The following is a 16,452-nucleotide window of genomic DNA, read 5'->3' as shown; positions in this document are numbered from 1 at the left end:
ATTGTACAGAATAGAACTGGGGAAGATTGTTTTCTAGAAGTTGGTAACACTGGCTGCCACCAATAGCCGGACTGGGGAAATTTACTCCACAGGCTCCACTCGAAAAATGTAAACTAGGTTTAATCCACATAAACCTTAGTGCAGCACAGGTCCTCCATATCACCTTTATAAAGGTGACTCTGGCTTCCTTTTGAGTAAAACTAAGTCAGTTAGTACTCGGCTAAACACGCTTAACTAATTCTCGCACAGCCACCATCCCAGGTAGGTCCTGCTCCTTTTCAGTCAGCTACTGAAACATTAGCACAACCGGAATCAGGGAAGTTTCTACTTTGGATCATAGCTCTAGGCGAAAAGGAGCAGCATTTCCCAGATGAATCTGTGTTCCTTAAGATGTGCTGTCCAGTCAGTAACGCCTGCAGTGCGCTACGCATACTCACGATTCCCTAACTCCTGGAGGGAAATCGCACCGGCCCTTGACGTGACTTCACGCAGGTTTCCTCAGGGCAACTCTACCTTCCCAAAGTGGAGGGAGGGAGGCGGCCAGGAATTGCTAACACAGCACTTGGCAGTCTGGGGCCCTGGAGTTTGGGGCAAATTAATCAGACATTGGAGTAGAGAATGAACTGGAAGCAAAGAGATTAATCAGGTGCATGATGAGGAGGCCTAATATCTTCACACACAATAATCTGAGAGAAGGCTACAGCTCTAAGACAAATCCCAACTCCAAGACAGCTGCCCCAGTGCAGTTCATTCCTACCGATCTCCGAACTCAGCGTAGTCTCCTTTTCTCTCCTACGCCACTGCTCTTTATCTATTTTTTTCCTAAATTCCTCTCCTCCAAAACTTGCCACCAAACTCAAACATAGTTTTCGCTTTATTTTTTAGGACTTTATTTCTAGATCGTGGTAGATGACCAAATCAATGCCATGTGTGTGAAAACATCCTTGGAGACAGCTGAGGAGGACCCAGGCAGAGGACTGAGAGCCTGCAAAGGCCAGCATCCCCTGAGGAATAGTCATCAAGTGACTGCCAGCTGAAGACCAGCGCTGACTTGGGCAGACGCAAACCATCACCCAGACCAGGCGGCCTAGAAAACACGGTCCAGGCCCCGGGGTGGCAGCAGCAACACATCAACACAGCGAGACGAAACCAAGCGCTATTTGAAGTCCCCTGGAAAGGAGGGAAGAGCAGTGAGAAGCCGCTAAAGGCGCCAGGCCTCCACGGCGCCCCCTGCAGAGCATCCTGTGACCCAGGGACACCAGCAGCAATTTTCAGTATCTGAATGAGCACGTCCAGTTTAAAGCCAATGCGTTTTAAGTGAGTACACCACGTCAGCTACAGTCAGTATCAGTTTGCCTCCTTCACCTCAGGATACTGGTCCCATCCTTAATTACAGGGCTTTTTCTACGGAAAGAATAAGTGGAGGACAGACTCCGACATTAAAGACTCATGGTGGTAAGTGGGGCAGGAGGGCAGGAGCACGGGAGCCAGAGGCGGTAGATCGCAGAGCAGGAAGTTCACAGGGGACACTCTCTCTCCACACCCTCCCCCTGCTCTGGACAGCAGTGCGCTCCTCCCCGCGCCCGCCCTGAGGGCCCTCTCAGCATGCTGGGCCAGCTCCTGCTCCATGCAGCCCAGACAGCTCCTGTCCTGAATGCTCCTCTCTGCAGTCTCACCTGCCTGGGCCACCTTACCCCTGCCCACAACCTCCCTTCTTCCCCTGCTCCCCCTCCTCTTAGCCGTTTACGCACGAAACTCACAAGCACCTCAAAGTCAACACATCTCAAGGACAACTTTTTATCTCCCCACCCAAATCTAATCTGCCACTTACACTTTTTAAACAATTCTGGCCAAGGGTACCACCACCTACCTAGCAGCCGAAGACAAACCCGGGATTACCCTGGATGGCTTTTCCTCTTATACAATCTCCTGATCACTCTCCAAGTCCCAATTTTACCTCCTTAAGGTGCATACTCCCCCTCCACGTGAACTTGGCCACCTCACAGAGAAAACACCACGTAACCTGCAGGCCTCCTGCCTCCAGGCTTGCTCTCACCCCGCCGACCCCGCCACCAGAGAGCTGCCAAACTGCACCACGTTCTTCACCTTCAGCGCTCTTACCCTGCTTCACAAAGCCTGGAAGAAACTGGTCCCAGTTAATGTCTCCAGTCCCGTAGCCAGCAGCCACTCCTCAGCTGCAAACAGACCAGGAGGCAAACTTGCACAGACAGGCACAGACACCAGGCCATGCTGCAAAAACAAACGGACCCAAGAGCGCAGTGGCTACAATAAAGTTCCACTTCTCTCTCATGGTAACACCTCACTCTGGGAGTAGGGGGCTCTGTCCCAGCCCTCTGCATTGCGGTTCAGAAGTGGAAAGAACCAGCCCCAGCCTGGGACTTACTAATCCACAGATGAGGGAAGGCAGATAACAGAAGCATGGGACTGGGACTTAAAGCTGCTGCTCAGAGCGGCGTATGTCACCCGCCAAAGCAAGTCACACGGCCAAGCCTGGTGCCAAGAAGGCAGGGACCCAGAATCCTTGAACAGGGAGGAACAGAAAACAATTAGGAACAGTACCATCTGTACGTCACCAGCATGCCCGCATGTTCACAGGCACACGTGGGATTCAACCAGATTGAATATTGTTAAGTAAATTTTCCACCTTTTCTCCAGCTATTTCCTACAAAGTCTTCAGAATTAAGAATGCTTCCTAAAACGAACTCAGCTGAACTTTGCAGGCCTGCCCTCTAGGATTGCTATGCCACCCACGTGCTCCCCCAGTCTTCCCTCTCCCCGGCACTTAACAAGTCACACTTGTTTATCTGTGCCTATCTCCACCGGACTGGCAATCCCAACAGGTGTTTCTTCTGCGCACCGCTGCACTGTAGGCATCAGATGAATACGTATCTGCTGAATGACCAATGCTCTTGGCCGGGAATGCCCTCCCCCTGTCCACACAGAAAGTTCCTCATCATCTCAAGACTCATCTCAGTCCATGAAGATGCCCCTGATGTTCAGCATCCCAAAGGAGCACTTGCTGACACAGGAGGGCAGGAGCTATTTGGGAAAAGGACCATGTGTCCGTGAAGCTTTCATGCTGAGTGCTTATACGGTGACTGACACGTAGCAGGTGCCTAGTAAATGAGTGACCTTGGACATGGAGACGGAGAGGATGCATTCACTGAGTGAAGGGCGGGGACTCAACCTCAGGCCCTGTTGGGGCTGTCAGCTACCACTCAGCTATCCTCGGGGCACAAAGGGTCCATTATGCTAAGTCTGGTTTCGTCTCCCTCCTTGAGACAACAGACTACTTCAGCCCTTCACTTTTGTAGGCCCAGTCCCTGTAAACAAAGCCTAAAACATAGCAGGCACTCAATAAATATTAGTCTGAATGAATGAATACCGCATCAGCCTATGACCCAAGAGAAATGTTCACATGTGCACAGTTTTAACAGGGCTAAGCCACTAAAGGAAGAAACAAAAACCAATATGCAACACAAGCAATCTCTCATCCCACTCAGCTCCTGCAGTTCGTGTATAACTATTTCCAAAATTTTTGCTGAGAAGTTCACAGAAGCAAGCAATAATTACCACTGTATTTAGTCTAAAATCTGTAATGTTTCTCAAGAATCAAGCTGTTGATATCAATTACATGCATCTGTCATTACGCACTAAAGATAAAATGTCTAAAAGCATCATTACACTAATAAAATGTAAGCATTCCTGAAGCAGTCCACACAGTAGCTGTGCAAGCCTCAAACAAGTAGGATTTGGCGGTTTAGGTGCCACTTCGTAAAAAAATTATAATAAATTTTTAAACTTAAATTTTATTTTCTGCTACAGCATGAGCCACGAGAACCTACAGGCAAACACTGTGCCGCGCTGACACGGACAAGGAGAGCACGGTGGGTGACACGGTGGGGCTCCAGGCTCTGGCCACCCTGTGCCACCAGCTCAGGGAGGGCACCCAGTCTGCTATCACCACGGAACTGCTACACTGACATGTGCTTCTTGTAAGCACAATCAGGCCTTGATTCATAAGAGAAAAGTATACTTAACTTCCCATCTAGAAACTCCCCCCACGCTTTACTGTTTCTTTCAAGAAGAGAAAACACAGGCCCATGACCAGAGAAGCAAGTCTGTGAGATCTCAGACGGCCCCACCACACTTTAAAACGGCCGTTTTGTCTGAAATTCTCCCTTCCAGTTTGGGAATGGTAAATACTTCCTCAGTGGACATTAGGACTGCTGGTAACAATCAAGGAATTATCTCTAGAAGATTCTGTTGAAACTCAAATGTTATCTGGGGGAAAATCACTAGCTAATATGCAAACACCTTATGAAATAAGTTAACAGCCCTGGCAGTGATGACAACAAGCCAGCTTGGTTTGCTGTCTTGTTTTAAGTTTTAAGCGTAGACCAGGAAAAGGGCTGGGTCTACACCCAGACCCAGAGGAAAGTCAAGGAGAAGAGCAAGGAGACGAGGCGTCAGGAGGAAAAGGAGGAAGCGCCAGGGTGCGGGCCGACAGGAGACGCGCTACAGAACTCAGCATCACGGCCCCGTGTCGAGACAGGGTCTGAACCAGCGGGGCCAGCACCTCGGGGAGGCCTCCCCTCCCTTTCCTTCCCTGGGGCACAGGAAAGCCACCAGCTATCAAAATGCCCTCACACCGTTCATACTAAACTGTCTGGTTACTACGCAAGAGAGAAGGTATCCAGCAGTCTGCATACGGTTAGAAAATAAAACATGGCATGCACCATGTTGACTACAGAACAGAATCACCTGCTCACAGATAAACGCTGGAACAGGGCTTTAAGAAGTCAAGATGAAATACGCACACAAGGTTTCACTATATCACGCCTGTGGTTCTTCCTTAAAACTAAGCTCTGCATTGTTCAATTTATGAGTTATTTTCCCTATAAAGCTTCCAAACACCGCTTTCATTGCAGTAGCCTTAAATCTTCAAATTCTCATGGTGGCTGAGAGAAGCTTCTAGAGCCAGGCTTCCTGGGCTAAGATCACTGCTCCCCGGCTTCCTGGTTGTATACCCTTGAGAAACGTATTTCATCTCCCTGTGCCACAGTTTGTTCATCCCAAATGGCACAAGCAAGAGCACACCCCTCACAGGACTGCTCTAAGAACTAAAAGCGATTAATACATGCAAAGCTTTTACTCTAACGCAGGTGTATACACTGTACACGGTCACAAAGTGTTAAGCATTGCGATTATTATCAGAATAGCCTATGTAGCTTTTAAAAACTGGATTCCTGACAGACATACGGCTGATTAAGATGATAATCTTAACACGATCAATAACATAACATGACTCAGGACTGGTTAAAAATGCAAATACAAACCAAACACAACTAAATGTACATGTACACTTGGAAGGCATTTCCAAATGTGCTAAAATAAGCATATTATTTTCATAATAGAAAAAAACAAACATTGTAATGTAGAATCTTCCTATACAGTAAAGTAAATGCATTAACTCCTTCATGTCTAAGTACATTTTCCAGAATATACTTCAAAAAACTAAACCACAAATGCTTTTTGATGCTTTTCCAGACTTACTGGTCTTAATTTCACTGTCCTTGATACTCCCAAAGTAACAATTTCATGAAGACAATAAAAAATTATTTTTAAAAACTGAAATCAGCAAGTTTAGCATAAACACACTAACTATACCATGAATTCAACAAAACCACCTTTGCCAAACTCGAATTAAAAGCACATTTCAAAACATCTGAGGTCCTAAAGGTGAACCGTGGTGAAAACACTGCCCATGGTGCTCTGGGCAGCCCAGCCGGCCACGAGGAACACCTACGAGCTCACTCAGGCAGCAATTCAGATTCCTTATCTGTATTTTATTACCCAGGTAAATTAAAACAATATGTCTATTAATAAACATGTCTCACTACACGGTTAAAAATAGTGTATCGTCAAGATAATTTAGTAACACTATCTATAAAAAGGAAACGGTCTCCGAACATTCAAAACGAACTCGCCCTAGCCATGAACGGGCCACACAGCACGTCTGCTGCAAAACACGGGGCCACTGAGTAGATAAATCCATCTTCAGTGTCGCAAAACTTTAACATAAATTCAATTTCGAATATTTTGTTTTTACTACACACATTTTAAATATTAATGTATATTCACGTATTATTTAGAAGAACTAAAATTCCGTATCATGCATGGTAGGTTTTAGACTATGAATACTATCTGTCTGAGCTGAATGTGTCTTTCTCTCTGGAGATGTATTAAAACTAAGGGAAAGTACAAGCAAAAACAGCAGGAAAAAAGTCCTTACAGTCAGCAGGTGCCCTAATCAGAGCGTATGCCGGGGAAGGGGAGGTCTTGAGAGGAGAGACAAGAGCCAGAAGACGTGAGCCCACATCAAACACACCAGCCACCACCTTACTGGGAGTGCATTAGACACCATGGTTCTGGATCAGAAACTGGCTGAGGAGGAAGCGGCTCAGGTCACAGCCCGAGTGAATCACAGCAATAAAACTTCAGAACCACCACGTCAGCCAGGTTGCGGCCAGTGCTCTTCAGTAACTACACGAATGCTTGCAGCTTATTACCGATAACTAAAAATGAAATAGGTATTTATAAATAAAATATACACAAACACATGGTAATATGTAAAATAAATTAATACATGTTAAAATCTACCTTTCCGTCATAATGAGTCTTATGTTCACATTTAAAATGTTAACATTTAAAAGGTAACATTTAAAATGTCACCTTTCTGTTAATTTTATAGCCCTAATTGGAAAATACCATGAATACAGATTTTAATGATCTATTAAGAATATATTTTAAAACCAAAACTCTTAAAACCAATCACTAAATATTCCAGGGCAGCAGCTCACAAACTGTAATCCAGGAATCGCTGGGGTGCCCTCAGAACCGTCAGGCCACCTGTGAGGCTGAACTCTCTTCCCACTAACACTCAGGCAGCATCAGCCTCTCTCACTGTGCTGGCATCTCTACTGACGGCACCAAGCCACGAGGGTAAACCTGACAACGTATTACCACAAATCAAGGCAGGAGCATCAGACTGTCCTCACAGTCGGTGTGCCTTTCACTGTCACACATTCACACTTAAAAAAAAAGGCTAGTTTCACTTACGAATGTCTGATGAAACAGAATGTGATTAATTTCATCAAACTTGGACTCAAGTACATCTGTTCAGTATTTCACTCGCCAAAATCAGAAATGCACACAAAGACCTTCTTCGTGGGCCATGTATCAAAGGTCGGTGGGTCTCTCAGAAAAAGCGCTTGTGCAACTGTGTAAACTGTGGACTGAACGAGCCCCTTTTCCACACAGTACCATCTTCACCTGAAAGAAGGGCTACAAACTGCAGTTATTCAGGCTTGGATATCTGGCAGGCATTTTCTCAAAAATGGATGAGGTGAGCCTGTTCCTTCAAGCGCTGCCGATGGTGGTGCAGCCAATAATAAAATGTGAGCTTTGATAGGAAACTAGGTGTTTTGAAAACATGTCTCCACCACTGACTGTTAAGATTTTTCTAGTCAGTGGCTATAGTAACAAACGTGATATTTTTATATTGTTTAAAGAAATTCACCAACATTTGGAAAATCCATGTAACTCAGTGAACCAGTATTTTCCACATGGTCAGGGCATGATGGCACCAAACTGTGCAGGTACAGGACCCATTCAAGGTGTAAAACAGACAAATGGGTCTTAAGGGAACAGAATAGGAAAAACACTTAAAAGAATCTTCCAAAGGAGATTTGTAACAGAAATGAAAATAAAGTACTTAGGTTCAAACCAGAAATCTTCATATAACTGATTCTTACTTTTATTGCCAATGCCTCTTAAAAATAATCACCCAAATAATCACTCCAAGTATTTGCCAACACAAAAATTCATTAATGTGAAAAATGTCACATAATACAACCTAATAACTCACTAAGGTGTTCATGTAAAATCATGATATGTTGTAAAAGTATGTAAAATCAAGGTAGATTTTATAAACATTTTTCTAGAAGTCTGGAGCACTCACAAATTTATTCAGGTAATTATATCAATATCCACCTAAAAAATAATGGGACATCCTCCCAAAGCATAGATTTCACACTAAGTACGTACATAGGAAAAGTAATGCACTTAAAGGATACAATGGTTTTTAAATATTGGTTTCAGGCCAACAGTGACTGTACTGTTGCTCCCATTTCATCTTCTCTACTAAACATATGGAACGAGATTAGATTCAAAGTGGAGGGGAGGGACTAGCAACCTCAAGTCTCAGCACCAAAAGCTGATAACAGCAGCATGAAAAGAAATTATACAACAGAAATTTTGTTGGTTCTCCTGCAAAAATCAGGAAATAGAAGGCACAGTAAGTCACTATGGAAAGTACCACCATTAGCAAACAAGGGTCAAGAGAAAGTGCATTACTGAAAGGAACAGTTTAAATTTGCAAAGAGCGAAAGTCTGATTTTCCTTTAATAGGACATGAATGAAATCAAGCAACAGAGAACTCTAAGCTATGATTCTTAATAGAACAAGCCAACCAGTAAGACATCATTGTTTATTTGAACATTTTTTCATGAGTCTTATTTTTGAGAGTCAAAGTCTCCTCTACTATGAAAAACAATGAAACTCTCAGGTGTAGTTTTAGGAAGCCAGGCAAGACTTCTCATTTGGAAACAGCCTGCCCCCCTGTTTTCACTACAGACGGTAGCAGAGCTAGACTCAGCAGTGATACGTCCTCTTACAGTTTGCTTCCGTACAACTGGAAGACAGTTTTAAAAACACAAAGAAAATGTCTGATACTCTGCGAAAATGATCTTGGCCAGTCTACCTAGATGGACCCAGCACCAAAGACACACGTAAAGCGAGGGAAGTTGGAAACTTCAGAAACAGAGCAGACAATACCAGCAAGTTCGTCTTGTTCACGCCTGCTGTTCTGTGCCATCAGTTCCCACAGCAGCGTTCCACATGGTCACCCCAGCTATCATGCAGCGACAACACTCAGAAAGCAAAGCTCGCTGTGTTTGCAACCTAAAAACTTGACAATGCAAACAAAAGCAACAAAAGTTCACGTCTTATTTTCTATCCACAGAATTTTCCTTAACATTAAATCTCTTCTGAGTTAAAGTACAGAAATTTTGGCTACCTTCCAGTCATAGTAAACTGTTCAAATTCAAATTATCCTTATCTTTTGGAATCAACTTATACTGGGAAAATACTTTCCTGGCTAACATATGAGCTACTTCTACATGTGTTCACTTCAACCTTATAAAGTACATTCACTCTCCAAATTAAATTGTAATATGGTTTTGGTCAATCACATATGCCAAAATGATGAGTGAGGGTTTATATTCTTACTGTTGCTAGAACAATACCTCAACCAGATGACCTGAGACAGGCAAACCAACACCCCCTCACGAGCTCGCAGTCGCTCTATTGAGACCCCATATATGGCCAGAAATGCTAAGGAGAAGCGTCTGCTCATGGATAAAGGAGGTCTATCTCCAAAAACACATCCACACCAGTCAGCTTGTACACGTGGGAAACCAAGTAGAAGCCCCCCCTGGATTCTCAGGCCCCGCCAGCCTGAGTTACCAGCAGACGGACATGCCCAGACCTGGCTGATGGGTCTGTGGGATCTGGCACACTGCTCAGAATCTAACTTACAAGTGTGAATGTAGGTCAAACAAACTGTCATCACTGAACTAGGCACCTTCAAAGTAAATGAGCATATCCTAAATACAATCGGCCAGGAAACTAGTAGCAATAGCAAAATTCTGAACAAAAATCAACAGACTCTACCTAAACTGAAAAATAATTTTCAATTAAGAAGTCAGTTTAGTTTTATACTCCGTAAATATTACTCACATATCCATTTTATTTATAATAAAGGAAAGCAAGCTTGTATCAAAATAACTGCTGTATTACTTATTAGCATTTCTGACATTACAACAAAGTTAAACTCTCATAAAACTGTTTATAAACAAATTAACCTATGCCACCAGAATAACCAACCACTAATAATAATGCTTTACACACCACAATTGCTCAGTTAAAACCTTAGTGACACAACCCTAAACCCTTTTTCTCTTCAGCACCCCACCGATTTGGTACCATTTCCCAATTTGCTGTGAATCAGATTTTTTCAAGAATATGAAAGAACCACTTCTGCTATTCTACTATTAACCACAATCAAAATTTGACAGTTCTAGAAAAGCCTATGGTTACGACATTTATCGTCCATTAAGTCTATAAACTGCGTGAAGCAGGACCACTTTTCACTGGCGAAGGGAGAGCAAATTGAAGCCAACCTAGATGAAGTTTCCATTTAAGATAACTAAACAGCAACTAACTAGACAAGGCTTTTTACCCCGTGCTCACAAGCACACACCTATACAAACATAAACCTTAACCAGTTCTTACAGGAAAAAAATTAAAGATTTTTTTAAAAGCTTATAAGCAACAGAGTGGCCCATAAATACTAACAACACATCACTGGCAATTGCCTATCTCATTATATGTTAAGTCACCAGAAAACATCTTCTGAAGTACCAGTATTTAGTAATACAGCTGTTGTTTTCAAAGTAGTTTCAAGTATAGTTAAGTTGTATGATAAAGCACAGCCACAACCTGAGCGTTAGTCTGAAACACAGATCTACCTACTAAATTATGCAATTACTACTTCACCCGAAGACTTCCTACTCCACCTCTGCTGACAAACCCAGGAGTTATTCTTCACACACACCTCTGGGTAACATGAATCACCACATTACTTCTCAAGGTTAATCTGAGTATTAAGATATAATACGTTTACCTGCAATAAAGGATAGACGGGTGTCCACACAAATTCCGGGTTATTTTTTCCCATCAATCCAAAAAGAAGGCAATAAATTCAAAAAGTAATAAACAAAACAAATGACTTCAAGAAATATCTCATGAAGGGAAGTGGTCAACAACCTAGCATGGTTTTTGCATTTCGGTATAAACTTTATGCAAAAGAATTAGACATGAAAACATAAATCTTTAATAGCCTAACAGACAATTTCACTAAGTTTTTTTAAAAAAAGCACATATCCCCTGCTTTGTCAGGAATGAAGGTATACACAAAGGAAGCTATATATGCAGTATTCTTTCCACAAAGTATTTATTGAGCACATACCACATGACAGACATAAAACCAACGTTTAGAACAATAAAACTCTAAGCTCTTGCCTTCAGGTGATCAAAGAGAGAGGCAGACAAACCAATGGCTATAATGACAAAATTAGAGTAAGCTAAACAGCAGAAAACCAAAAACAACACGGAGACCTTGGGATGACCAGAGAAGCCCTCTTCTGAAGAGGTAATGAGATAAGCCATAATAAATAGCAATCCCTCAGAGAAATACTTAACATTAAAAATAAGAAAAGGACAGGCAGGGCTAAAAAGCTCTTAGAAGCATTTACCATGAGTGACAATTTTCCATAATAACCAAGATATTAATTCAGCTTAACATCAATCTCCTGATAAAACATCAACTTTAAGTTTAGATCTTCAACTCTCATTTTAAATTCCAAAGGGATCCAGGATCCAAGTGAGGAAGCGGTTGAAAAAAGCATAATGATAAAATATAATTTGCTTTTACTATAGAAGCCCTTTTAAACACAAAGGTGAATGCGAAGCAAAGTTAACCAAGTTGATTTTAAAACATATACTAATTTTCCTTAATAGTGAATGTAATCCAAAAGGCCAAGTTTATCATCTTCCTAAACATGGAAACCACAGCTCAGTCATTATCAAGGCTGCCTAAAGCCGCCGATCACGATGATCAATAGTTATATAATTTGATAAGATACTTACCACTGCACCTTCAAACAAAGCAACCAAAAGAAAACGAACCACAACTACACTCTTATGTACATACATAAACAAGATTATCCAAATATATATATTAGGCCTAAATCATATTGCTACAAATTGTCATAAATTTGCTCAACATTTATTAAACATAATAAAGGCCAGTATAACACTTCCATTGTTGTAGAAAACTACGAAAAATGATTTGTGATAGACAAAGACAGTAAAACTTCATTTTTCAAATGGTAAAAAAAGTTTTCATCCAAAAAAGTTGTAGATAAAGCAAAGTGAAACCACTGACCTTGAAATATTCCTTTAGAGAATTATTAACTTTAGTTTACCTACATCATAATGAAAGAGACACGTTAAATGTGACACTTAACTTCCAAGACCACGATCAATTTAGGAGTATGCAAAGGTTCTCCAGAAAACAAAATGGGAAGTGTGAACTAGGTACCAGGTAATGTAAGAGCTAAGAAAAATAACATATGGACATTTTTTAAAACCAACTTATTACTTTATGAAAAGCCTTCGAGTAGAATCCTGGAGAATCATTTCTAAAAATAGAAATGTTTAGGTATAAATGGGGAGGAGAAACTACTAAAGGAAGTACATAATCATTTTCCAAAAATGTCCTTCAACTTTTGCCTTCCTCCAACACGAGCACAGAGCAAGTTTTCACTCACAGAGTCACTAGTGGAAAAGCAGCTTTCCAAATGACAGGCCAGTCTGCCCTTAATAGCTACTCATGTATCTTAGAAAATGCAGAGTTTCAATCCAGTGCTTAAAAACAGAGTTCAATGAAATCAATTAACCCTAATCTGTTTCTGATTTAGGATTTTTTCTTAATGTCAACTCAATTTAAACTCCCAAAGAGTTAAACTGAACTACTTATTACTAAATTGAAAAAAAATTTCTTTTCTCAACCAGAAATCTCTGAAAAAACAATTATAGATTCATTAAAACAGAAAAAAAAACAAAACAACTATGTACCAAAATAGTATTTTACAACTGAGTTTTTCTAACCAGAGATAAGAAAAATGAACTCATTATCCTGAAAAACAATACACTCTGAAGGCTAAATTACTCCATGTCACCTTTCAAAAGAAGCGCTAATAAGCCTATGAATGAACACCTAACCACATATTATTAATTTGCTTACCAGCATCCAACTCATAAAATCATTAGAGAAGATGAGTTGTGAATCAGGAGTAACTTAGTATCAGTGTTCAAACTGGCAACCCGAACCTAATAATTTATATTAGCACTCAACTAAAGATTAAGATGAATGGCTCTGCCTGAGAAGGCAGAAGCAGTGGACTCGTCCCCACCATAGTTAAAACCAAGACATTGAAAAAATAAGTCGACTTTACTCAAAAATATAAACTAGGGTTTAATGATAAGAAAAGAGATTAAATTCCGTGAGAATGACCAAATTTGCCAAACACGACTGGTGCCTAAAAGCTGCTATTTTAGTAAATAAGCCTAACTTTGGATTACCTATTCCAACAAATCGGAAACAGATGCTACTAAAATAATTTCCCAAGAGGACAAAGACCCCGTGTAAGGTGTATTCCGTGTAGTTAAAGGCCCTGCAACGACCCAGCTTGACAAGGAAGCACAGCTCACCGGGCCCCAGGACTAAACGGGTCACTGGGTCTTCCCCGACTCCACCCCCACTCCTCTCCCACACCTCTCCTTCCTGACCTACTGGGAGGAAATCCTATTTTTTTTTCTTTTACTCTTTCAGTAGCTTTGCCATAAACAAACACCATTGTCCCAGGCCCAGAGTAAGTGATTTCCTCCTTTTCTCAGGAGCACGCCCTGGACTGGCCACCCCCAAGCAGGGCCGCCGGCGGGCAGGGAACCACCCTGCACTGTCCCCCGCCCAGCCCCGGCCCTCCTCCTCCTCCTCCTCCTCCTCCTCCTCCTCCTTCGGCCTCCGGCCCCGCCCCGCCCCGGCCCCCTCCCGGCCCCCTCCCGGCCCCCTCCCCAGCCTCCCCCAGCCCCCAGCCCAGCCCCGGCCCCCTCCCCCAGCCCCTCCCCCTCCCCGGGACAGGGTCACCGCGGGCGCGCGCACGGCCGGCGCGGGGAGGGGCGCCCGCCCGTCCACCTGAGCGCAGGCAGCGAATGGGAGGAAACCTTCTTTCCACCGGAGTTCAATTCCGGGCTGCGTTATCAGCGAACCCGCACAATTGGAACAACTTTCCCGATATTTACTTTACGCTCGCGGTCGGCAACCCCCAAACCGCCGACGCCGGCCGCCGAGGTCACATGCTCGCTCGTTCTGTGACAAAGGTCCGCGGCCCCCAGGCCCGAGCGCCGCGACCCCGCGGCGGTCGGGGACAGACCAGCAAAGTGACGTCCCCTCCCGCCACGCCCGCCCGGCCCCCCGCCCGCCGCACAGGTGACCGCGCGCCCCCCGCGCCCGGCGCGCGTCCATCCCGGGCCTGGGGGCGCGGAGGCCGCGGGAAGGGGGGGGTCCCCGAGGGGGAGGGGCGGCCCGAGCTGCTCGGGGGAGGGGAGCGGGGCCGCCCGGCCCGGCCGCGCTACCTCGGTGGGCTGGCTGATCTCGAACAGGTCCAGCCGGTTGGCGTTCCAGTGCTGGATGATGTCGGCCAGCTTCCGCCGCTCCTCGTCGCGGCCGCCCGCCGACATCCTCCGGCCGCGCTCGCCCGCCCGGGCCGCCCGGGGGTCGGGGCCGGGGTCAGGCGGGGGACCGCGCGCCCAAGGTCCGCGGGCCCGGCTCGGCGCTCGGCCGCCTCGGCCCCGCCGCCCCGCGCTCCGCGCGCCCGGCTCCGCGCTCCCGGCTCGGCCGCCTCAGCTCTCGGGCTCCGCGGGCTCTCGGACTCCTCAGCCGCCGCCGGCCCCGCTCCTCGGCCGCCTCAGCCGGCCCGCCCCGCGTCAGCCCGCCGGCCGGTGTGCGCCCGAGCGCCCGCCCGGCCGCACGCGCCGCCCGCCCCGCCCCGCCCGCCGTGCGCGCCCCCGCGCCCGCGCGCCCGCGCCCGCACCTCCGGCCTCCGCTAGGTGCTGCTGCGCCCGCCCGCGCGCCGGGCCGCCGGACCCGGGACAAGCGGGCTGGCGGGCGGGGCTGCGTTCAGACGAGCAGTACCGGCTCCTACCGTGGGCCGGGTTCCGACGGTGCTGGGTTCGGACGGGCGGTCCCGGATTTGGACAGGTGGTCCTGGGGTGGGCGGGCAGTGCCAGGTCGGGAGGGCGGTACCGGCTCCAGCAGGTGGTAACTGGGCGGTACCAGGTTCGGACGAGCGGTACTGGGTTGGGCGGGTGGTACTAGGTTCGGATGGGCAGTACTGGGTCATGCAGGCGCTACCGGGTCGGACGGGCCGTCAAGGCCGGAGGGACAGAGGACGCGCGGACCCCTTGGGCGCTGACCCCTGCGCACTGACCGCCCGGCCAGGCCTCAACGGCGCGGGTGAGGAGGGCGCGGGGTCGCGCTGCGCGGGGTCCGGGAACCGTCCACGCCCCCCACCCAGGACCGCGGCCCCGGGCGTCGCGCGTCCCTCGTGGGTGTCCACTCGGAAGACTGGTCTTCTGAGAGTCTGCGCCCCCCGACCCCCGACCACAGGGCGCGGCACCCAGTGACCATCGGGGGGGGGGGCCTCTGGACGCGGGGAAATTCTGTGGTTCCCCAGCCTCGGAGCCTGTGTGTCCCGGTGCCTGTGGGGACCTAAAATTCATTTCAGCAGCAGGTTTTGTCAATTTAGGAATATTTATTCATTAGGCGTTTCTTTTTAATTGCCTAACTTCCCCCACCACCACCACCACCAAAATAATAAGCCAGGCTGCGGAGCCCCTGCCGCGTGGAGGCCGCGCCCCGCAGGCTCCCAGGTGGGCCGCCCCGGCGCTTCAGTCACGCGCGGTCACCAAAGCCTCCCTCCTCGCGGCGCCGCAACCGCGGCGGGGGCGCCGGCTGACGGAGCCCCTGTTTTGCGGTTACGTGGCCTCCTCCCGCGTGGACGCGCTTTGTTCTCCGCCCGAGCTCTGCGTCCCGCTGGGCTGTGCTCGGTGGCCTCGCGCTGCGTGCGGGCGGCCGGCGGGTTTGAACCCGCGCCGCGGGGAGAGGGGGAGTTCCATGTCTCCAGCCTTCTTCCTGGGACCCTCGGCATAGTGGCTGCGGGGGCGCACGTGCGTGCGCGACGTGTCCACGCTCCGGCGTTCAGCTTCTCCGTGCCTTTTGAGTTCCTGTGCTGCTGTATCTGCTCGAGTTGTCGCTTGTTTGTGGACGTCGCCGTGTCGGTGTAGCTCAGAACTGCCTGGCGAGGTCCTGCACGCACACACGCGCACACACATGCACACGCCATGTGGGTCGTCAGCTACACTGTCAGCTGAATTCTAGCAGCTTTATTCCCAGTGATGCTCTTACCTAGAACGACTTGGCTCTTGGAGCAAAGAATTCGTCTGCAAAGCTGGCAGTTAGATTAATGGTGTCCAAGGAAGTACACGTAGAGAATTCAGTACTGCTGGAAAATAAATACTGCGTCCCTGCAGTGTGATATTTGTAATAAAAATATGTAGCATACACAAAATGCCGGCTGTATCGTGCATGACACGCAGGCGGCTCTAAATCAACGGGAATTATTA

General features: G+C 46.7%; 1 protein-coding gene across 1 annotated transcript in view; it reads right to left on the bottom strand.

Annotated features, from left to right (window-relative positions):
• Positions 1-14,778, bottom strand: part of AFDN (afadin, adherens junction formation factor) — a 122,463-nt gene extending 107,685 nt beyond the window's left edge. Inside the window, 1 exon segment of the mRNA XM_032485369.1 lies at positions 14,404-14,778. Within this exon segment, the coding sequence (XP_032341260.1) occupies positions 14,404-14,508 (105 nt within the window). The 5' untranslated portion in view covers positions 14,509-14,778.
• Positions 14,779-16,452: the final 1,674 nt, after the last annotated feature.

The sequence above is a fragment of the Camelus ferus genome, chromosome 8, assembly GCF_009834535.1.
Source record: "Camelus ferus isolate YT-003-E chromosome 8, BCGSAC_Cfer_1.0, whole genome shotgun sequence".
Taxonomy (NCBI): Eukaryota; Metazoa; Chordata; class Mammalia; order Artiodactyla; family Camelidae; genus Camelus; species Camelus ferus.
The sequence above is the reverse complement of the archived record's forward strand: the minus strand, read 5'-3'. Positions and strand labels throughout refer to the sequence as shown.